The sequence below is a fragment of the Lissotriton helveticus genome, chromosome 2_1 (genome assembly GCF_964261635.1).
Source record: "Lissotriton helveticus chromosome 2_1, aLisHel1.1, whole genome shotgun sequence".
Lineage (NCBI taxonomy): Eukaryota > Metazoa > Chordata > Amphibia > Caudata > Salamandridae > Lissotriton > Lissotriton helveticus.
The window spans coordinates 961,802,481-961,825,760 of NC_136059.1; the positions used below are offsets into that span (position 1 = coordinate 961,802,481).

General features: G+C 43.5%; 1 protein-coding gene across 1 annotated transcript in view; it reads left to right on the top strand.

Annotated features, from left to right (window-relative positions):
* Positions 1-22,942, top strand: part of AK3 (adenylate kinase 3) — an 84,572-nt gene extending 61,630 nt beyond the window's left edge. The window contains exons 3-5 of the mRNA XM_078675712.1: positions 15,452-15,624; positions 16,185-16,303; positions 22,153-22,942. Of these exons, the coding sequence (XP_078531838.1) occupies positions 15,452-15,624; positions 16,185-16,303; positions 22,153-22,276 (416 nt within the window). The 3' untranslated portion in view covers positions 22,277-22,942. The remainder of the gene's footprint in view (positions 1-15,451; positions 15,625-16,184; positions 16,304-22,152) is intronic.
* The last annotated feature ends 338 nt before the right edge of the window (positions 22,943-23,280 follow it).

A 23,280-nucleotide genomic window follows, 5' to 3' on the forward strand; every position in this document is an offset into this window, starting at 1 on the left:
ACATTAGACCTTCAAATGAGTGTGTTGATGCTCTACTTTTCTCTCATTTGGTAGTCCACCATATCTGATCACCAGGCCTTTTCTCGGACACAATCAGTAGTTCCCCCATACAATTGGCACCTAAGAGTCAGAGACGCCAAACATGCCTTCTCTAGAGAGCCCAAGGTTCCCTTATTGTTTCACTTAAAAATGTGCTGCTACAAGTTTTTTCCTTGATTCTGCAGAGGGTGGTAATGCCAAGGAGTGTGATATGCCTGTGATTCTCAGAAAAGGACAGGACTGGTTTTGCTGTGATGCATTAAAGGGAGTCGTCATTCTGATTCAGGGTGGGCGCTTTCTTTGCCACAGACCTTTTATTCAAAAGTAGAAAGCTGTACCTTTTTGAAAATTGAGAGGAGTTGTAAATTGTTGTGAGCATTCCTGTGATACAAATGATAGGTAAAGGCAGGGTATGTTGGACGATATTGCTGAAAAGTGAGCAGCACTGTGAGTGGCTCTGTCTGTGTGTGTGAGTGGCTCTGTCTGTGTGTGTGAGTGGCTCTGTCTGTGTGTGTGAGTGGCTCTGTGCGTGTGTGTGTGAGTGGCTCTGTGCGTGTGTGTGTGAGTGGCTCTGTGTGTGTGTGTGTGAGTGGCTCTGTGTGTGTGAGTGGCTCTGTGTGTGTGTGTGAGTGGCTCTGTGTGTGAGTGGCTCTGTCTGTGTGTGTGAGTGGCTCTGTCTGTGTGTGTGAGTGGCTCTGTGTGTGTGTGTGTGTGTGTGAGTGGCTCTGTGTGTGTGTGTGTGTGTGTGTGTGTGAGTGGCTCTGTGTGTGTGTGTGTGTGTGAGTGGCTCTGTGTGTGTGTGTGTGAGTGGCTCTGTGTGTGTGTGTGTGTGAGTGGCTCTGTGTGTGTGTGTGAGTGGCTCTGTGTGTGAGTGGCTCTGTGTGTGAGTGGCTCTGTGTGTGAGTGGCTCTGTGTGTGAGTGGCTGTGTGTGTGTGTGGCTCTGTGTGTGTGTGTGTGTGTGTGTGAGTGGCTCTGTGTGTGTGTGTGTGTGTGAGTGGCTCTCTGTCTGTGTGCGCGGCTCTGTCTGTGTGCACGGCTCTGTGTCCGCGAATACTCTCTAGAACTCTCTAATGCTCACCTATTGCCATTGTAAATGACAATACCATTTATTTATGTTTTTTAAAAAAATGAAAAAAAATGAAAAAAAAATGTCATGAGCAATGCCAATAGCTCTACCTTTCATAATGCCGAGACCATTGCATTGTAAATGCTTGTTGGCTGGTTGTGGCCTAGTTGTATGGTCTGTTAGGCCGGCTCTTACTTTTCATTTCCCAGATATTACAACAAACTTTGCAAGTAGCAAGCACGAAGTCAGGCAGGCAGTCTTCCTTACCTTGAAAAAAACTACTACGACATGTCTTTAGTTCAAGTTCAAAATTGCCCTAATTTGCAAACATGGACCACTTTTTAGCTATCTAACTCATTAATGGTGGCCCTTTCTATTTTGGTGCCCGGGCCTGTTTTCTGTCTCAGCTCGACCTTGATATTAGGCCGTGAATGGGACGTGGGTGCAGCATTTTCTGTATGGTGCCTTGCGCTTTGTTGCTTCTTCCGAACTGGACCAGAAAGTGTTATTTCTGTCGCACGGAAGCACAGGTCTCGTAGCCGAAATGCCATGGTTTATCTTGGATTGTGAAATGCTTGCAAAAGGCGAGCGCTCCAGAATCCTAGAAACAATACTTTGGCTGCTGGATCTGCATTTTAAACGGGTTTAAATAGGGATTTTTTGTGAAAACGGCACCGTCCCTGTGCCTCGTTTTTCCCTCACGAATGAGCAGATGTCGCGCAGATGAGTGCAATTTGAGCTCCCTTCACAGGATGCAGCCCCCCCCCCTCCCTCCACTGGGACCGGTTCTTTCTTTGCTGAAGCGGCCTAATACTGGTTGCAACACGTCTCCGCTGCAGCGCCCTTCCTTTGGAAAGACTTGGTACGACCGTTTGGAAACACAATATTTAGCTTTCAACCTTACAATGTGGAGAGTTGTTCTCATAAACACGGAAATCGCTCGGTCTGCCCTTGGCCGAGGGCATATGTCTGGAACATCAGGTGACGTGTCTGATTCTGTCCAGGATTTCCTTTTCTTGCCCTATGAAACGAAACCCTGCATTTATAATAATAGAGCGGAATCAAATCATCCGTGACCGAGCCACTGATGGCAGTTGGGCTGGCCTTTTTTGTTGTAAAAAAATCAAGTTGAGCATGCACATATGTTTTATGGGGAGGACAAGTGCTGTGGGGGCAGCTTGAGTGATTGTAGTCCCATTGATGTTGTACTGTGGGAGAAACGAGGGGTCTGAAGAGCTGTGCTGTGGGCGGAAGCAGGCTGGAGTTCGTTTCTTTCCAACACAAGTAATTCACACCTTTCTGCCACAGATAAACAGGCACCCCACTTATTCAACAAGTACACACAACCGACCCTCAGCCAGGCTAACGCTTCTGAAGGAAGCAACGTCTTTCAAATCACAGAATAAAAAGCCCAAAACTGATTTGACTATCAAATTTCTTGAACCATCGTAATTGCTCGTTATTCCGGGAAGATTGTTTACAACGGACTTATGTAAACTTACTTCTTTGAATACAGAAGGGTAAAAATTGTGCCTTCTTTTGAAACTCATCTATCGCCAAATAAACAGTCACCCGAAGTGGTTTCCATCTACTCTGACAACTCACGTGATTTATCTTTATGCTATTCCCACAATGCCTTTTGGTGAGAATGAGCTCATCTCCTGAATACATAAATAACTATATATATATATATATATATATATATATATATATATATATTCACCAAAATGTCACTGTTCCGACCGCCAAACTCTTTTCAGATTGGGTGCCTCCTTGAACTGCGAGTGGCTGCACGTATCAATACTTCCAACAAAAGCGCTCCAAAGGAACATTCAGGGGCACACAACGAGTACCAAAGAATGTTTTAATGTACCAGGCAGACTCGTTTTGCGACCATTCGCCTGTATAAAGGCTGGTTCCCGCCAGGGGTCTTGAATTACAAGCAGGCCTGGGCGTAGTTCGTGGAGTTTTGCTATGTGGAACTCAGCGAAGTTACAAAAAAAAACTCAGCGGAGTTCCGTTAGTGGCGTAGTGCAGTGCGAACTGCCGTTTGTGCTGGTCTTCCTGCCACCTGGGTAGAAATTCTACCTGAGCGGCAGCTAGTGCTAGCGCTTACCATTTACGATCGCAAACAGGGAAAAAACATTGCTGCACTACCTGGAGCAAAGTTTTCTGTACTCCACGAGCTCCGCGGAGTGCAGAAAACTCAGCGAATGAAACAGAGTTCACCGTCCAGGCCTAATTACAAGTCCACTCATATGCACATAGAAACACTCCCATTGGTTGTTGGTTACTTCAATAAACCAATCCTAGTGCATATGGATTCACAGTGTCTTAAGTAGAGGGTACCTCCCTCTGTGGGTAAAAGTTCCATAATGCACAACAATGTTACATGCTTTGATTTATTTAGTATAGTTCTTATTGAGAGAGAGAGCGGGTCAGTTCCATTAATTAAATATATTATCCGACCCCCCTCGATCAGCGACTATTCCCACTTCAGGAGTGACCCTTCCCACAGCGCAAACAATCTTTGGTACTCGTTTTGTGGTCATGAATCTTCCTGTGCAGCACTTTTGTTGAAAATGTATATATCTTGCACAACATCACCTCCAGTCACAGTTAAGGAACAAACCCCTCCATGTCAGCGAATTTCATACGTTTAAAAAAAAAAAAATTTTTTATTTGATTGTTGCATCTTAACAGACAAATCAGCAGCTGTATTCATTCGTCGGAGTAGCGTCAACATTCCGCTACATCCAACCGTTAGCGCAACTTTTCCATTTTAATACATAACTTTGAACTTTGAGGTTCTCAGATTGGATATTCAGCAGTCGTCAAGATATACTATGCCTTATTTTAGTTGTAACAGTATAGTGGTGAAGGCTTTGTATCCCACAGATCGCATATCTATTGTCTGTACCAGGAGAGCCCGGGAGTCCCTGGATTCCTCCCCGCCATCGTGTCCCCCCACCTCCCCCTTCTTGCCTACTCTACGTCATCTTCATCCCCTGAACTATCTACATCCTCCTCTTCCGGAAGTGGCTCACACAGCTCCCCCCTATATGTGTTCCAGGGCAACCATAGTTTATTCCATTTACGTGGATTAGCTCTTTGTTGATACACTGCCCTTTCCATTACCATGAGCACATCCATGTTTCTGCACCACTGTGCTAAGGTCGGTGCAGCCGACGCCCCCCATTTGTGCGCTATGTCCCGTTTTGCCAACATCACTCCAATCCCCACCCATTTCATACGTTTTTTAATATAGCAGTACAACGCTATGTGTTTCGACCAAATCTAGGTCTTGATCACATGACTTCAGGTCCAACTCTGTGCTTTTTAACTACATCATAACACACACAACAAATAAACAAACAGTAAAAAGACGCTGTGCCAGAAAGCATTGCAAAGGCATATAAGGAAAACCTTTTTTCTTTAAATTTGTACTATTGTGCTGTCATGTTTTGAATTATTAAAAATTATAATATATACAATTGCATCTTCATCATTGTGATTTATAAAGTATACAATCTTTCCCAAAGAATTATAGTTATTCATGGAAAAAACATACCCATTTTAAACTAAGTTTCCAGGGCTCAAAGTAGCCTATTTTATTAAGAACCAATACTATATTCAAGATGCACTATATCTTAAGTAAAGTCTTATTCTTGGTATTTCTCATCCATACCCATGATTGTTAAATCATAAGGTTCAAAGTAGCCAATATTGTTCACCGGAAAAGTGGCTGTGAAGTTGCTTTGTCATTAATATAAACCTCAGCTGCATCCTACCCTAGACCTTCATCTTTCAAAAATTTAAAGATTCTCCTAGAAGAGAGAAGAAAACCATGTGCAAGAGGCTAGTGGTGGATATATCCCCTTTTACTACCTCCGCACTCAATATAAAAATTATGCCATTTAAAAACGTCCTAATTCCTCACTGTGCTGTTTCTTCTTCTTCTTCTTCACTTGCAGACCTCAACCTAAAGGAAAAATTATTCCACGAGTATGTAGTTCGATCTCCGTTCACAAGCAACTGTTTCTGTTTGGCTAACGTTAGATCTCCTTCATATCATGCCCCCACGTCGTAGGGAGATAAAAAGCATCCATATGTAGGAGTAAATAATCTAAGATGATGTACCAAAATTACAAATTAGACACGTAAAAAACTAATAAAAGGTGAGGAGAACAAGACTCCCTATTAGCCTTCCTATTTTCCGACACTATCCTACTTGTGACGTTCTTGAAAAAAGAAGAAATACAACTAACATTTAATACACCTAAAAAGTACAAAGAAAGGGAGGTGCACACTATTATCCCTGCAAGTGTAGCTTTTTGGCAACATGCATTCCTATGGGGGTGAAGCAACTGACTTCCAGGATCAACCTTGATTCTAATCTGCACAGTGGGTTTACTCTGTTCCCTCCACTTGGATGTTTCAGTACTGTGTCTATGCCACAAATCTAGCTTTTGTTCAATCCCTATCGTGTGCCTCGTTGAAATGTTTGGCACTGCTATAACTTTGGGTATTATTGGTAATGGCTCGCCAGTGTTCCAATATACGTTTCTTAACTGGGAATGCTGTTGAGCTGATATACCACTTTTCACATGGACATATAATGGCATATACAACAAAATACGTTTTACAGGTGATCAATTTGGGAATGCACTATTTCCTAGTCATTCTCTATAGAGTTGTTACTTGTACATTTGTGCTATATTACAAGCCTTACAGTGGCGGAAACCCTTTTTCTGTTACAGCCAATTAGTTATTTTGGGTGCGTGATTCCTATGGACTAGCAGGTCTTTCCAGGAAGCAGTCTTTGATAAGTCATTTCTTCCTATTTTATTCTTTCTGATTGCTTTGTTCCAAGTTGTAGTTTCTTTTTGCTCGAACACTGCAGCTAGAGCATAAGGGTGGAAGAAGTGCTCGTTCCAGTACAGGGCTGCAGCTTGCACAGGTTTGTGTTCAAATACCTACAAAGCAAGGCACTTACAGCGCCAAGACTCTCATCTACCCACAGGGGATTTTATTTTGTACATTGGTAGTGAAATGACACGCACCCACTGGGGAATAATTAGGACGGACTTCAAACACCAGAAGGCTTTGCAAGTGCCACGCCCACTGTGGCAGGTGTTCATGATTATAACAGTCGGTCTGCAGCGTGCATTTCACTCATACATCCAGCCACTGAGGAAAGGACTTTGATCCTGAAACGCGTCTGGCAGCTATTTTGGGATGTGTATTTTTGGCGAATGTGAATGCTGGCAAGGTGTTTGGCAATAAAGAAAAACGAACGCATTGAGCTTCCAGTGGCTTCCCTCTTCTGGTGCTACCTGTTTGTCTTGGATATTTACGGCTTTGCACGGCCGTGGAGGAGAGCCCACTGCTGCCTGGCAGGCCCGTTCTGGCTCAACACTGCAGCTAGAGCATAAGGGTGGAAGAAGTGCTCGTTCCAGTACAGGGCTGCAGCTTGCACAGGTTCGTGTTCAAATACCTACAAAGCAAGGCACTTACAGCGCCAAGACTCTCATCTACCCACAGGGGATTTTATTTTGTACATTGGTAGTGAAATGACACGCACCCACTGGGGAATAATTAGGACGGACTTCAAACACCAGAAGGCTTTGCAAGTGCCACGCCCACTGTGGCAGGTGTTCATGATTATAACAGTCGGTCTGCAGCGTGCATTTCACTCATACATCCAGCCACTGAGGAAAGGACTTTGATCCTGAAACGCGTCTGGCAGCTATTTTGGGATGTGTATTTTTGGCGAATGTGAATGCTGGCAAGGTGTTTGGCAATAAAGAAAAACGAACGCATTGAGCTTCCAGTGGCTTCCCTCTTCTGGTGCTACCTGTTTGTCTTGGATATTTACGGCTTTGCACGGCCGTGGAGGAGAGCCCACTGCTGCCTGGCAGGCCCGTTCTGGCTCAACACTGCAGCTAGAGCATAAGGGTGGAAGAAGTGCTCGTTCCAGTACAGGGCTGCAGCTTGCACAGGTTCGTGTTCAAATACCTACAAAGCAAGGCACTTACAGCGCCAAGACTCTCATCTACCCACAGGGGATTTTATTTTGTACATTGGTAGTGAAATGACACGCACCCACTGGGGAATAATTAGGACGGACTTCAAACACCAGAAGGCTTTGCAAGTGCCACGCCCACTGTGGCAGGTGTTCATGATTATAACAGTCGGTCTGCAGCGTGCATTTCACTCATACATCCAGCCACTGAGGAAAGGACTTTGATCCTGAAACGCGTCTGGCAGCTATTTTGGGATGTGTATTTTTGGCGAATGTGAATGCTGGCAAGGTGTTTGGCAATAAAGAAAAACGAACGCATTGAGCTTCCAGTGGCTTCCCTCTTCTGGTGCTACCTGTTTGTCTTGGATATATATATATATATATATATATATATATATATATATATATATATATAGTTAGGATTGTTTTCCATAGGGAAATCGCAACATTCTATTGGGAATAACTTTGGCGCCGGTTGAGGAATCTTCCTGAAATTTTCCTTAACGTTGCCTCGCGGCGTTCCGGTCCTTCCCTGAAAGTTTGGGGGGGATTCGTCAAGCGGGGGCCAAGATAAAAGGGGGGGGTCCCAAAACGTGTTTTCCCCATGTTAATTTCCATAGGGCGGTTGGACTCACTTTTAGCCCGATCGGCTGAATGGTTTTCCACCAAACTTGGCAAAATTGTAGGGACTGGTAGCCCGATGTGCCTTTGCTATGTCTCAAGATATGTGCTCCAGTGGTTTTTAGGAAAATTAACTTTGAAAAAATATATATTGGGCTACATTGGGCTATATATATGTTAGAGCCCAAATGTAGCCCAATGTAGCCCAAAGATGGCCACCAGAGACAAAAAAAACAAATGTAGCCCAAATATCAGCCAGATGTAGCCCAACTATAGCCCAATGACAGAATGTCCCAGAGTGTTCTAAAGAACAACTAGAGCGCTAACAGTCTTACTTATGACAAAAGTATGGCACACCTGAAGTCATCTTGATTGGAATAAAGTGTTAACACTTAAAACATTTAATTTGCAAAGGAACAAAATGAGGGGGTTCATTTTGCCATAGAAATTATGATTAGTGCTGAAGAAAGAAAAATTAGGGCACATTTTGAGTGACTTCTCAAATCCTCTTCTATTTCATTAAAGAAATTCTGACATGCAGACTGAAACATGCACTTTGAATACCAGCAGCAGACTTCCCTGGTGAGCAGTAGCTTTACTACAGTGATCTAATGAGCAACTAGAGTGCTAACATTCAGAATTTATGGCAAATGTGTGACACATCTGAATGCCTTCTTGATGGAACCAAACAAGCATTGAAAATGCAATAGATCTCGCCCTCATTTAAGTTAAAGCCATTCTGTTTGTAATGAGGTGGCTTTTTAGCTTTGCTTTTATTAGTGTTTTTAAAATGTTCATGTGAATAACATGCATATGTATGCATATATGTATATGTATGCATGCATTTATATTTGTATTTATATGGATATGCAGATTATATATGTTTATATATGTCATCAGTGATGTCATTTGAGATGTCATCAGTGATGTCACTGACCATGTCATGAATGATCTAATATGTGACATCATCAGCAGTGGATTGCGGGTGCGCGAAATATAGTTAGTACAACTAACTATATAGGAGCAATTTCAATGGTTTTGTATGAGTAAAATGTCCAGCTAACTATAACACCACTAAAACTTATAACTTTTTTGAGTGAATTTCAAAGGTTTTTTAAAAGCTAATTCCTAACTATATAACTCCTGAAACCTATGGTTTTTTCAGTGAATTTCAAAGGTTTTTTAAATGCTAATTCCTAACTATATATAAGGCCTGAAACCTATGGTTTTTTCAGTGAATTTGCAAGGTTTTTTAAATGCTAATTCCTAACTATATAAGGCCTGAAACCTATGGTTTTTTCAGTGAATATATATATATATATATATATATATATATATATATATATATAAAATCAAAATCTATCATGTGATAGAATTAAAATACAAGAGTGATTAATTAAGGAAGATAACTAGAATTTGAAAAAAAAAAACAATTGACTAGAATAAAAAGTTTCTGTTAAAGCTAGAAAAATATGTTGCCATTTTCTTCAAAACAGGGATGCGCTGAATTCCGTACTGCTTGATAATGATGTAGATTGATAATTTTATTGTGTAACATATAATCACATATGAGCAAGAAGTTTAGCCTAGGGGAGCAGAAGCCATGAATTGGAAACGTGAGCAAGCGTGTCCACCTACCATAGACCAAATTAAGGATGAAGCTTTTTGGGTCACTTAAGTCCAATTATGTAACATCCATTTGCTACAGTTCTTAAGGACCCAATTTACACTAGTGACTGGCTTGTGTCATCCTAGAAATAGATTTCTCCCTGACTGCTCAGCAATGCCAGGTAGTGTCAATTGTTGGATAGTCTCTTTCCACCTTGTCCTACTAGGCCTAGGGTGATGGTAAAGGCCCTCTAAATATCTTGCATACTTGACAGTGCACGTTTTCTGTTTGCGAAAGACGTATTGTTAGCTTACAGAGGGCTTAGAACAAGTCTATTGCTTACCATTGGTTGGCTTTGTCACTCTCATTTGCTTGCTTCTTATTCAATGGCTTGACTTGTCCATCTTATCTTCTTTCCCTTCCTTGGTTTTAGCCTCTTTACTTATGTCCTTCCACAATTTTAGGAAACTATGTTTTTCTTTTTGTTTAAGCACTTCACAAGAGTGTTGTCACCCTCATTTACTTCTCTGCCCCCCCTTTCAGTACTCTCTTTCTCACCTGTATCCTCTCACCCACTTAGCACACGCTCGCCAGTGCTTTTTTCCCCACCAGCACCATGTTGCTCTCTCACCTGTGTGCTTCCCTCCCCTCCCCACCTTGGCTCCTCCTTGCTCTCTTGTGCGTATTCTGTGCAGTCCCAACCCTCTATGTCTCTTTCGCTCCCATGCTGTTTCTTTGCGCCCGTGATAACATTCTTTTGCATAATTTCTATTTTTTGATCTAGTGATCCACCTTAAATCGGAAAATTAAAACAGAAAAAAGTGTCCATGTCATAGAGATATTTTTTCCTATTAAGTCACTGCACCGTATTGGGCAACCTGTACATAACCTCTAAAAAAACATTTCAAAATATTGGTCCCAAAGGCAAGACCTATTAGCTTCGCCAATGCTTGTTTCGGTCTGCCTTAATAGCGCAGTTACATACAAGATGTAGTGCTAGTAATTTCTAAAAATATAGTGATCCCTCTTCCAGAATGTGCAATTATTGCTATGCGCTAGGGCTACTTTACATCTGAAAAGTTCATTGACTGAAGCATCACTTTGTTCAATCAATCAATCAGTGACATTTATAGAGCGCGCTACATACCCGTAGGGTCTCAAGGCGCTGGGGGGGGGGGGGGGTGCCGCTACTGCTCGAACAGCCAGGTCTTCAGCTTCTTTCTGAAGGAGAGGTGGTCTTGGGTCAGGCGCAGGTCGGACGGGAGGGAGTTCCAGGTCTTGGCGGCCAGGTAGGAGAATGACCTTCCTCCTGTAGTCGCTCTTCGGATGCGGGGGACGGCGGCGAGGGCGTGGTTGGCTGATCGGAGGTGGCGTCTGGGAGCGTAGAAGTTGACTCGGCTGTTGAGGTAGCTCGGGCCTTGGTCGTGCAGGGCTTTGTGTGCGTGGGTGAGGAGGCGGAAGGTGATTCTCTTGTTGACGGGGAGCCAGTGAAGGTCTCTCAGATGTCCGGAGATGTGGCTGGATCGTGGGATGTCGAGGATGAGTCTGGCTGAGGCGTTTTGGATCCGCTGGAGTCTCTTCTGGAGCTTGGCGGTGGTACCGGCGTAGAGGGCGTTACCGTAGTCCAGTCGGCTGGTGACGAGGGCCTGGGTGACGGTCTTCCTGGTCTCTGTGGGGATCCACCAGAAGATCTTCCGTAGCATGCGTAGGATGTTGAAGCACGCCGAGGAGACGGTGTTGACTTGTCTGGTCATGGAGAGGGAGGAGTCCAGGATGAAGCCCAGGTTTCGTGCATGGTCTGTCGGTTTGGGTGCGGTGCCCAGGGCGGGAGGCCACCAGGAGTCGTCCCAGGCGGAGGGTGAGGAGCCCAGGATGAGGACCTCCGTCTTGTCCGAGTTCAGTTTCAGGCGGCTGGTCGTCATCCACTCAGCTACCTCTTTCATCCCTTCGTGCAGGTTGGCTCTGGCGGCGGTGGGGTCGTTGGTCAGGGAGAGGATCAGCTGGGTGTCGTCGGCGTAGGAGATTATGCTGAGGTGGTGTTTGCGTACGATGGCCGCGAGGGGGCTCATGTAGACGTTGAAGAGGGTGGGGCTCAGGGATGATCCTTGGGGGACGCCGCAGATGACTTCGGAGGCCTCTGACTTGTACGGTGGTAGGCGGACTCTCTGTGTTCTTCCGTCGAGGAAGGAGATGATCCATTCCAGCGCCTTGTCCTGGATTCTGATGTTGCTGAGGCGCCGAACTAGGGTGTGGTGGCAGACCGTGTCGAAGGCCGCGGAGAGGTCTAGGAGGATGAGGGCCGCTGTTTCTCCATTGTCCATCAGGGCTCGGATGTCATCGGTGGCGGCGATGAGGGCGGTCTCGGTGCTGTGTTTGGCTCGGAAGCCGGACTGTGAGGGGTCGAGGGATCCGTTCGTCTCGAGGAAGGCGGCCATCTGCTTGTTGACGGTCTTCTCGATGACTTTGGCTGGAAACGGGAGGAGCGAGATGGGGCGGTAATTCTTGAGGTCGGTGGGGTCCGCTGTTGGTTTCTTGAGTAGAGCGCTGAGTTCGGCGTGTTTCCAGCTCTCAGGGAAGATGGCGGTGTCGAAGGAGGTGTTGATGATGTCTTGCAGGTGGGGTGCGATGACAGCGTCGGCCCTGTTGAAGACGTGGTGAGGGCAGGGGTCGGTCGGTGATCCGGAGTGGATGGAGTTCATCGTGTGGATGGTGTCTTCGGTGCTGATCGGAGTCCAGGCGTGGAGGGTGGTGGTGGGGGGGGGTGGTTGGTCGGTCATGGTGTGCGTTGGTTGGTTGTTGAAACTGCTGTGTATGTCCGCGATCTTGTTGTGGAAGTATGAGGCGAGGGAGTTGCAGAGTTCTTGCGAAGGGGTGATGTCGTTGTTTCCTGCGCTGGGGTTGGAAAGCTCTTTCACGATGTTGAAGAGTTCCTTGCAGTTGTGTGCGTTGTTGTCCAACCGGTCCTTGAATGCTGTTTTCTTGGCGGCGCGGATCAGCTGGTGGTGTTTCCGGGTGGCCAGTTTGTAGGAGGTCCTGTTGTCCGGTGTCGGTTCCCTTTTCCAGACTTTCTCGAGGGCTCGGCAGTTCTTCTTGGAGCTCTTGAGTTCGTCGGTGAACCATGGGGCCTTCTTGCTGCCGGGTCTGCTAGGCGGGGTCCTCAGCGGGGCGAGTTCGTCCGCGCAGTTGCTGATCCACTTCGTGAGGTTGTCGGCGGCCTGGCTGGGGTTCGCTGAGCTGGCAGGAGGGTGCTGGCTCAGGGAGGTGGCGAGCTGGTCTGCTGTGATCTTGTTCCAGCTTCTGCGGGCGGCCTGTTGCTGGTGATGGTGGGTCGTTGTTCTCTTGAAGGTGAAGTGGACGCAGCTGTGGTCCGTCCATTGAAGCTCTGTGGCGTGGCTGAAGTCGATGTCTGTGCTGGATGAGAAGACGGCGTCGAGTGTGTGTCCGGCGAGGTGGGTGGGGGTGGACACCAGTTGCTTGAGTCCCAGGTTGGCGAGGTTGTCGAGCAGGGTGCTGGTGTTGTGGTCGTTGTTGTTCTCCAGATGGAAGTTGAGGTCTCCCAGGAGGATGTAGTCGGCGGAGGGGAGGGCATGCGGGCTGATAAAGTCGGCGATGTCCTCGCTGAATTGCGTGCGTGGTCCAGGGGGTCGGTAGATCAGGGTGCCTCTGAGGGTGGTGTTCGGGTTGGTGTGGATCTGGAAATGTAGGTGTTCGGCGCTGGTCAGGGTGTTGTCGGTGCTGGTCGTGAGACGGATGGTGCTCCTGTGGATGATGGCGATGCCTCCTCCCATCTGGTTGGCGTTTCGGTCCCTCCGGACGATCTTGTAGCCCTCTGGGATGGCGATGGCGATGTCGGGAGCTGAAGAGGCGTTCATCCAGGTCTCCGTGAGGAAGGCAACGTCTGGAGCTGTGGTGTCGAGGAGGTTCCAGAGTTCGATGGCGTGTCTGTGGACGGAGCGGGTGTTGAGCAGGATGCACTTGAGGTGGGTGCTGCTGGTGTTCGGCTTGGCGGGTGCTGGTGCGCGGCAGGTCCGGATGCAGGTGAACTTGCAGGCGTGGCAGCTGAAGGGTCCGTGGGTGCGTCTTGGAGTGGCTTGGTGGCATTCTGAGAGTCGGCCGGTGTTGAGAGCGAGGAGGGTGGCGGCAGAGTACGTCAGGCGGGTAGGTCGGGGTCTTCGAGGTCGAGGTCCAGGGGTCCTGGCCCTGGGCGCGGTCCAGGCGCGGACGGGCGCAGACGGGCTTACCTTTGGCGCGCCTTCGGCGCACAATCGGCGCGCCCGCTGCGCGTCAACGCTGCGTGTTCGCACGGTCGCCATTTAAGGCGAAGTGCGCGGGTGGGCGGGGCAGCTGGGAGGCGGGAGCGGGGAGGGTTACAGAAGACAAAAGGGGCGGGGACAAGCGGCGGTGGCGGGAAGGGAGGGCGGGGGGCGACGAGGTAGGCGGACAACAAGGAAGGAGAGCACACGGAGAATACAATAAAACAGGCACAAAATAAGGCACAAAATAAGCGTAAAACAGGGGAAAAATAAGGTTAAACTAAGCAAGCACAATATACCGTCAAAACAAGGCAAAAGACACTCGCAGCGGCGGCAGCCGGCAAACGAGGCAGCAGCGAGGCAGAGGGCAGGCAGGGGGCACACACAGCAGCTGGTGGCCGTGCGGCGCGGGGGTGTCCCACAAGTGGTTGGTCATATTCTGTTCTGTCTCCTAGACTCATTCTATTCAGAGAGCAATTGGACATTTTTTTTTACTTTTCCAGCTAATCATGCAGGCATTAATGCCATATCCAGCATTTGTGTATGTATGCAATGCATGTAAAAGTCATTTGTGAATTCCTGCTTATATGCCGGAGGCACGCTAAAGCCAGATACTTTGGCTTTGCCAATGTTTGTTTATTTTCCATCTCTCCTGGCCTGTATTACAGCCCAAGGAGAGATCTGCAGAAAGGGGTGGGCAAAGCTATAAAACAACATTGACTGTCCCAATGTGCTATTTTTTTCCAAGTAGTTTTTTTTCCTCTCCCTCCTTATGTCCATACAGGTGAGAGTGTAGTGGTGCATGTACTTTTTTTTAATGCATTGTTTTTGTTGGGATGCCTTTGTTTGCCTTTTATTTTTAATCCCTCTTTTATGTCCCCATAAAAATTAAAATGGTGCATTGATGCATGTACATTTGATGCTTACGTTTTGCCTTATTTTAGGAATGAAAGATTATAAATTTACCATATATAAAAGCACTGAATGACTTAAAATGTAGTGAACTTTCTATCGGTTTAAGAGGGTTATGTGACCTAAATGTGCTGTGAGAAAACCGTGTTAGATCCATGAAACCCTGAAAACCCACGTTAAATTGCAAACTGATCCCCAGTTACATATTTTATAGATCATCATGCTAAACTTTTTTCTGTACCTCAAATTTCGAACCAAGAAGTGTTGAAACCCCCCTGACATTCTCATTTGTTATCTTTATTATTGTTCTCATTACTGCTTTCTCTATATTTTATGCATTGTTCTATTGTTTGACCAGATTTTTTTTATATTTTAGCATATTTTAGTATACTTGTATTTATCTTGTTATACTGTCATATGCCGTTTTCCTTACGTATCAGATCTTTTAAAGTCCTCTTCTATGTGTATTTTTAAAAAAAGTCCTTTTTTACCCTTTCCCTTTTCTTTTTCAATAAATTTGATCTTTTTCAAACTCAAAAAAAAATTGCAAACTGACACCTTGTAGCCCAGTCTCATAAGGTTTGAAACACTTTACCTATATGTACATAAGTTTTCATACTCCAAGTTTATTTATTACAAATTGGTCAAGCAGGGATAAAATGATCAAGTACTCAAAGAGGAGTTTCCCTATTGCAGGTGATGTCAACCTAAACTACCGGGCAGCATCTCTAAAAACCACTGCCAAAGCCAGAAGGTCCTAAAGGCGAGACCCGTTGGCTTTGTGAATGATTGTTTAGGTCTGTTAAATAAACAGATAAATAAATCTTTGATTACTAGTTTTAGTAGTATATTTAAGAGAATGAAAGTATGTATTTTAAATTGCAGTATACCGTTTTGAAATGTGCTTCTTAATTCTCATTAAAAGGTTTTCCAAGGACTGTCCCACAAGCAGAAGCGCTGGATAAAGTTCATCAGATAGACTCTGTGATTGATTTAAATGTACCATTTGACACCATTAAACAGCGCCTCACTGCACGCTGGATTCACCCTGCTAGCGGTAGAGTCTACAACACTGAATTCAGTCCTCCCAAAGTCGCCGTAAGTACTATTCATGAACCTAGCATTTAGTATAAATCGGTGTGTATATTTTTTGGACTTTGCTTGTATCGCTTTAAATGTGGTTGGTATTACCTATGCACTACTGAGAGCATAGAAACAACATTGGAGCCGTGTCTGTGTTCGCCCCACACTAAACTGTGAGCATTTAGGAAATGACCTCCTTATATTATAGGGGAGCCACACTAGGGAGCCAAGTCACAAAAGCATTTATGAGTATGGTACAACATACATTCGGGGAACCAGTCTCGAAATGTCAAATACCCTACTAGTAAAAGTGCAAAGAGGTTACGGTTCTTTCTATATGTACTAATTGTATATGTATATTCCCATTTAAAACATTTTAGGGCCAGTTCATAAAGGCATGTACGAATACCTAAAAGACTCCTACAGTAGTACTACCTTACAGATTCGAGAATGAATACGGTCCTAAATGTCACAAAAATACATTTACTTATGGTCCTTTTGGAAAGGGAGGGAGAGTTCATTATTCAGTGTTCGAAATATGATTTACTAAGATTTTGTTTAAACTATTTGAACAGGGTATTGACGACCTCACTGGTGAACCTCTTGTTCAACGTGATGATGACAAGCCAGAAACGGTTATGAAGAGACTCAAGGCTTATGAGGTACTCACAAGGCCAGTTCTGAATTATTATCGGTGAGTTCTTTTTTTCACTTTTAATATCGGCTACTGCATGGTCTGTCCATATTGCCACTCATTATTATTTAAGAACTCGATTACTTTGATAACCATGCTTTCTTGTGCAACTTTCACTAAACATTGTAGTTTTGTACAAGTTACAAGTTCTCATTTTTTTTATTGGAGATGGGTAACGATGAGGCTTTTTTTGTGCTATTGCCAGTAGCCTAAATCATGAACTGATGAACCTAAGGTTCTTGCCTTTGTTACATATACTTGTGGGGACTTTGTGTCATCGTTTATGGTTAGACATCCTTGAAGTAAATACTTAAATACTTATGTTGGGTTGTAATTTTGCCTTGGTTTCTGTGTAGTTGTTTAATGAGCGGAGATTGCTTTGTCTTTTTAATTGCATGGGCAGTGCAACACTTGTCACATTTAATGTCATGAGGAGCACCAAGTTGATGAGAATATGAGTAGTAAACATTTCAAAAAGAGACCAGATAAGAATATTAGAAGTAGGCCTGAGAGAAACTTTAATTACGCAGACACAATTTGCATAACTCCCGAGTATTTTATCAAACAAAATTCCCCAAAAAGGTTGAAATTGGCATTGGGCAATTTCGCACAATTTTTTTACTCGTGCGTGCAGAAATTATCTCACTAACAGACATTTTTTTGTTTGTTTGAACAAGTCTCTTACCGGTATCTCACAAGACCTTTTTTTATATCTGAAATGCACACTCGAATGAGGGAAAAAAACATACTAGTAAGAAGGACAATTAAACGGTGCTCTAAAATTCTACCTATTGGCATGGAAGCTTCCAAGAGCAATTACTGTATTCAAGCTTACTGAAAACCTGAGTATCTATGAGGGCCTTTGTCAAGTGGAATCAGAGTTCACACCACATCTTGCAGACATAGATGGGGTGGAAATGAACAGAGATCGAGGTTAAGGAGGTGAAGGAAGACAAGAATATTGGACTGTCAAATTTGACCCCAAGGTGTCTAAAGGACAGCAGGTAATGATGAAGGGAGGCTTAAAAGGCTATTGGTTTTAACACAGTGTATTATGGCAAATAGATACATTAAGCGGATGTATGACGGAACCACGATTGCCTTTACCACAGATGCTTAACAACAATGCCTTTACAACGCATACGTCTTTACCACGCAAAATTTTACAATGAATATGCCTTTACCACAAAAATATAAGTATGTCATATTCTGCAGGGAAGTATGAAGCATATATATATATACATATATGTGACCAAGAACAACCAGGGTTGTTCGAAACGCGTTATCTCAGTCGTTTGCTGTGCCATAAATAAATACTTGACAAGGATTATGGGCTCGTCTGGATTCTATTAAGGAAACTAGAATTCTTTCGTTTCATATATATATATATATATATATATATATCTCGACAGATACTTTCCCGAGACTGGGCATAGCGAGGAGAGTGGCACACAATCAAGGTGCTAAGGTTTCTTCTTGATTTTAGTTTTTCCATCCAATAATCATCATAAAGTGCGAGTAAGAGAAAAGACGGCTGACACGTTTCAGTGTTTCCACCTTCAGCTGGACCATAAAGTCCTAACGTGAAATACACTCCTTTTAACAGCCTGTGGTTAAGTCCATCTTTGATTTCGTTAAAAACAACTAGAGCGATCACGTTCCAACTTCGCTGTTCAGAAGCATACCTCCATTTTTACCACTGAAGCGTAAAAACCGCTAACATGTTTTTAAGGTGTAGATTAAACATAATCATGTCTCATTACAGTAAAGTACAACATTGAACACATTTCTAGATCTAAAACATTGTAAAAAGTGAAACGAAACACTTTTTACATTTGGCATGCTCGGGAACAAAACTTATGGCAGATATTTGTTCTTGGTACTTTTAGAGACTGTTTAAAGTGACAGAAAACTAGTGATGAAAAGTGAAAAACATTTAGAAAAAGATTTGTTTACAAAAGTTACTGGTAATATATCATGACCATGCTCAAGATCCATTGATTCATCCTCATAAGAATTCAATATGAGATGATTTTCTGCGAGGAAGGGATATTTCAATGCATGAATACAAAAGTACATATTAGGTCTATTTTGGTTCATTATCAAAAAAGTGCAAGTCAGACTTTCCAGCCAGCACAACTACATGTGACTGCACAGTATCATTAAGGAAGACAGATGAGTTAGTATTTATCTCTGGGTGTAAAATACTATTCAGGGTTCATGTCCCTTCCAATATACAATGACTTGTTCATTCCCAATATGCAGTAAATGTAAAGTACTATCATTTGCTATATTTGGGTAGTGTCCTAAGGAGACAGGGCCAACATAGGATTTCCACTATACATAATTGTATCAGATTTTATTAACTGATCCCCTCCTATTCTGATTACTTTATCAATTTTAGTTCTGCATTATCAATCTAAAGTGCTAATGCTAATAAGGTGCCTATCACTAAAGGTTTAATGAGGGACCTATTTTATATTTCCAATTTCCCATAAGGCCTAAAGTGCTAATGTTGATAAAGTGTGTCTCATCTAATCAGGAACCTATAGCGTTTTGCCATTTTCCCATATGGCCTAAAAAGTGCTGGTACAAATCAGTGTGTTTGTTACTCAGTGAATTTGAGGGGCCAATCTCCTTAACTGTACCTATTATTACGATTTTCCAATGTTGCCGCCAAAGTGCTAATGCAAATACGTGTACTTATATCATCAATCACAAAGTTAAGAGCTTATTACATTCTTTAAATATCATTCAAAGCTCTCAAAACATTTTCAGTAAAGTGCATTCAAGGAGGTACATTTATCATAAGAAGGGGGAGATAAAAGGCAAAAAATCACAAAGTTACAGAGTTCATAAAATCTTTAAAATGTTTTTGGGGATTAAAAAAGTTATTATTAACCAGTGCACACGAAAAGTTTAATTTATAATTCTGCATCCATATTATGGCCAAGAGGAGCCTCTGTCCCCAATGATATTATCAGTCTCAATTCCGTCCTTCTCAGAACCAGTTCTTGGTTGCCCCCTTGTTCTCCAGCCTTTACATGTTTCACACCAAAGAAAGTTAACCCTTGTGTTTTTCCTTCATGTTTCTCCCAAAAGTGTTTGGCAATAGGATAAGAAAAAAGCATATTTTTCTATTGCTTGTAGATGTTGCAAGATTATCAGTTTTACTTTATTTGTTGTGCTCCCCACCTATGATTTTCCGAATGTGCACTGTAGTGCATAAACGACACAACTGGTTTTACAGGTAATATGTTCCACAACCAATCTCCTCTTTTAGCTATCAGGTAGCTCCACCAGGCATCAGCCAAATCGCTTGGTCTCAACAGTCTGGGGTAAGTTCCGCAGGTTCAATTTCTGATTTGTATGCAGGTAAGGGGATAGGTTAAAGGTCTGGTCAATGTCCAATTATTGTTCCAGGGAAGTACAACAACGTGGAGGGGACCACTATGGCAGCCATCTTGGGGTCAACAGGGGACTGCCTTGCCCCTTTGAAACGCTTAGATGGATGAGCATAGAAAACAGATGACTGGAGTTATAAAAAAAGCTCAGAGAGAGTGGTATGTAGTGTGTGAAATCAGGCCTTTGGCAGTATCCCCGGATCAGCAGGCCAGTCGGATATTGCTCCAATCCTAGGAAGTAACAGAGATTTGCACCTTGCGCAGAGTGTCCAAGGAGCCTAATGGCGATCAGTTTCATGCCCATGGGGCTCCCTTTCCTCCAAGTAGCCTGCCAAACGGAGATGCCCAGGCCGGTCTCACCCCCATGAAGAACACAGTTGCCCTCAGTCGGCCCAGGACCCTCAGTACTGTACTCAAGATTTCCTTGTGGTTTCCCGCCGAAGGGCCCGGAGCGTAGACACATACAAACTCTGGTCTATCCCATCAGATTTCCACTTACAGGATCCAGGTCAGTGCTGATGCTGCCACAGTAATCCTTGTACTCTGCACTTACTTGCCACCTCAGCCACATTTCTCAGCAATATAGCTATCTCAGGCAGTGAGGGGCATCACACATTCCAGATCCATAAGCATAGACAAGAAAAGGCTTGACCCCAGGTTTTGCTTTTTTGTATCAAACTTAGCTGTGTTCTGGCTCCTTGTGTTACACGGGTTGCCTGAAGTGGGTAGTTTTGGGCAGGTGAGCTGTAGTATCTAGTCTCACTGTTAGCAGGTAGTTCGGATGATGAGGACTTGCTGGTGCAGGGAGTGTAGGTCTTTCAGCTTCCGAACTCTGTTGCTGCAATGCCGAACAGGGGGGTTGCCAATGCAGAATTTGGAGCTGCAGACATGCGGGATGTATGTTCCTTTCACAATCGCTCTCTTACCCCCAGCTTCAACACAAGGTTATTAGAGTGAGGCTATACTGCACAGTGGATAGTCAGCCATTGAGAAAAAACGTGGAGTCTCTCAAGTAAGATGGAAAGCAGCACAGATAATGCCTTTCGAAAGAAAACTAAGGCCCCTCTGACTGACCTGACCAATCTCAGTCCCATCTCACTCTTGCCATTTCTGAGTAAAGTACTAGAGAGATATGTCAACAAACACCTCTCTAGCTATGTCGAATCCTCAGGCGGCCTAGACTCTTCTCAGTCAGGTTTACAGTGAAAGGTTAAAGATATGGAAGAGGTGCTTAAGGGTATAGGATTAGTTAGAGAGGAGGAGGTTGGGTGTTAAGGGGCTAGGTGGGGTAGGCAGAGATAAAGAGGAAAGAAGATGGCTGTAATGAGAGCAAGGCAACAAGAAACACCTAAATGTTTGTAATTTGTAAGAGGATTAAAAATCATCTGAAAGTGTGTGATGGAAGTGGGAGTGGTTTATGACTTGTATCGCTCAAATGCATCAATCGGAGCTCAGAGCGTGAGGGTCCCAACTTTTCACCAGTTTCTAGTACCTTCTAAGTAAGGTAGGACAAAACTGCATAACGTTTTTTGCATGACATTCAGTTTTTTAAAAATCACAAATTTACACTTTGAGTGAAATGAGGTTGGGTTGTTTGGAGAATGGATCACTCCTCTCCTTTAACAGGGCACCCAATTGCAAATTAGAAGCTTTGCACACTAATTTTATTTGCATAGGACTGACCATGTTACTACCTAAAAATGTAGGAATGCCACTAAGGCAGTAGGTGTCAAAAGAGAAGCTTTGTATTTTGGAGGATGGGGAACCAATGGAATATTATCCAAAATTCTCAACATGAATATGGGTGGCCATGCTATCTGATTGTTTCGAGTTCGGGAAAGGGAACAGTGGGAATCCTTACTGATCTCCAAAGATTTCGAGTTACTCCTAAAGAGCAATGGCTGCTCCTTTGACAATCAAGGTGCCCTATTTGAGAATGTGTGACAGCAACGTTCTTTTTTTTTTGTTGCAGAAATATTCTCCTTATGATCCTCTGACAAGGTTTCGTAAAGTTTTAAGTGCTTTTTAGTGATTTTACTGGTTAACTTGTTGACAGTTTTCCAAACTTTTTAACAAGTACTATGTAGAAACATTGAATAGGTTGTAATTGTTAAGGTGAACTGTTTAAAGTCTTAAGAAAAACCTTTGGAACGTTTAAAGAATACATGTAAGCTTATTTAACCCCCTAAAATGTGGATATTTCATGGGTCTAATCATAATATTTCGATTTCCATTATCTCTGAGATGAAAACAAACTACCACAAACGTGTGTTCAAGTTTTTGTTGTTGCCGATAAGGGTTTTCACAGGTCGAGTCTGTGTTATAAAATACGTCCGCCGATGGTCGAGATGTGTGGTTTTAGTGCAACAAAATGTTTGCCAATATTGCTTCTGCTATACAAAATATTCCCTCACCATGAGTTTCTTATCTCTCTGCTTTTTTTAGTGACAAAGGGGTGTTGGAAACTTTCTCAGGAACCGAGACAAACAAGATCTGGCCTCATGTGTATACTTTTCTCCAAACAAAATTACCAGATGTAAGCCAGAAAGAAGCAGCGAGTCAGAGATGAAGGTCATAAAATAATCGACGATGATAAACTAAGCTGGTACAAGCTTAAAACCTTCAGAACATTATGCTCTTGATGTGGAACATTTTAATACATTTCGCTATTAATCACCAGCACTATGGATTATTAGCTAGGTGCACCTTTTTAACCGTGCTATTTTAAATTGCTGACTTGGTCCCGCTCAAAACATTTTAAATCTCTTGATTTTTTTTTAATACACATTTCTTACAGATTGAAAGAACAAAGATGAGTAGATCTGATTGCAGAGTAGCCTTATGTATATATTAATCAATTTTCAAAATATCCTTGAGCTTATGAATGTATTGAATATGCAAGCCCAAGATGTTTTAGAAAATATAGTGGAAGGGTTTCCTACTGTGATTTCAGAGAAACTATTGAATGTATGCACCTTTTCAAAAATGTAAAGCTATATCACCTGTGACTGCCATTTTGACATAAAATTAATGAATATGCATACATCTGATAAAAAAACATGTTGGTCCGAATTCAGGAGCCAAGAGTGAACTAAAGGGATGCAAGTTTGCATCCACAAAGAAAAAATGACACCTACTTATTAAAGTTATGGCTGTCCTTTATAACTGTCAGTAGCAGCTAGGAAATGTAATGAGTGTCTTATGTTGTAGTTGTAGTTGTAATGTTGTCTGCCCAGGCCCCCTTCTATTTTCCAGTTTCTTTTGCTCAACTGTGTGTGCAAGAGGCTTCTGTATTATACCCTCAGATTTCCTGCAATGCTACCAGATCTCATAATAATAATTTTCTTGATGGACATATTGATTATAATGTGATCACTGCTATTGCAAAGCTGCAATTGAAAATATCCTAGAATAGGAGATGGTTTCTCTGGGGAAAGAACGAGTATTTTCTCATGGATTAGCTGTGGGAATACAGCTTCGCAGCACTCCCACCCTGCTTCAATTCAGAAGGAATTTGAAGACTTGGCTTTTTAACCTTTCTGTTTAGGTGGATTTTCTTCTTTGTTCTCCCCT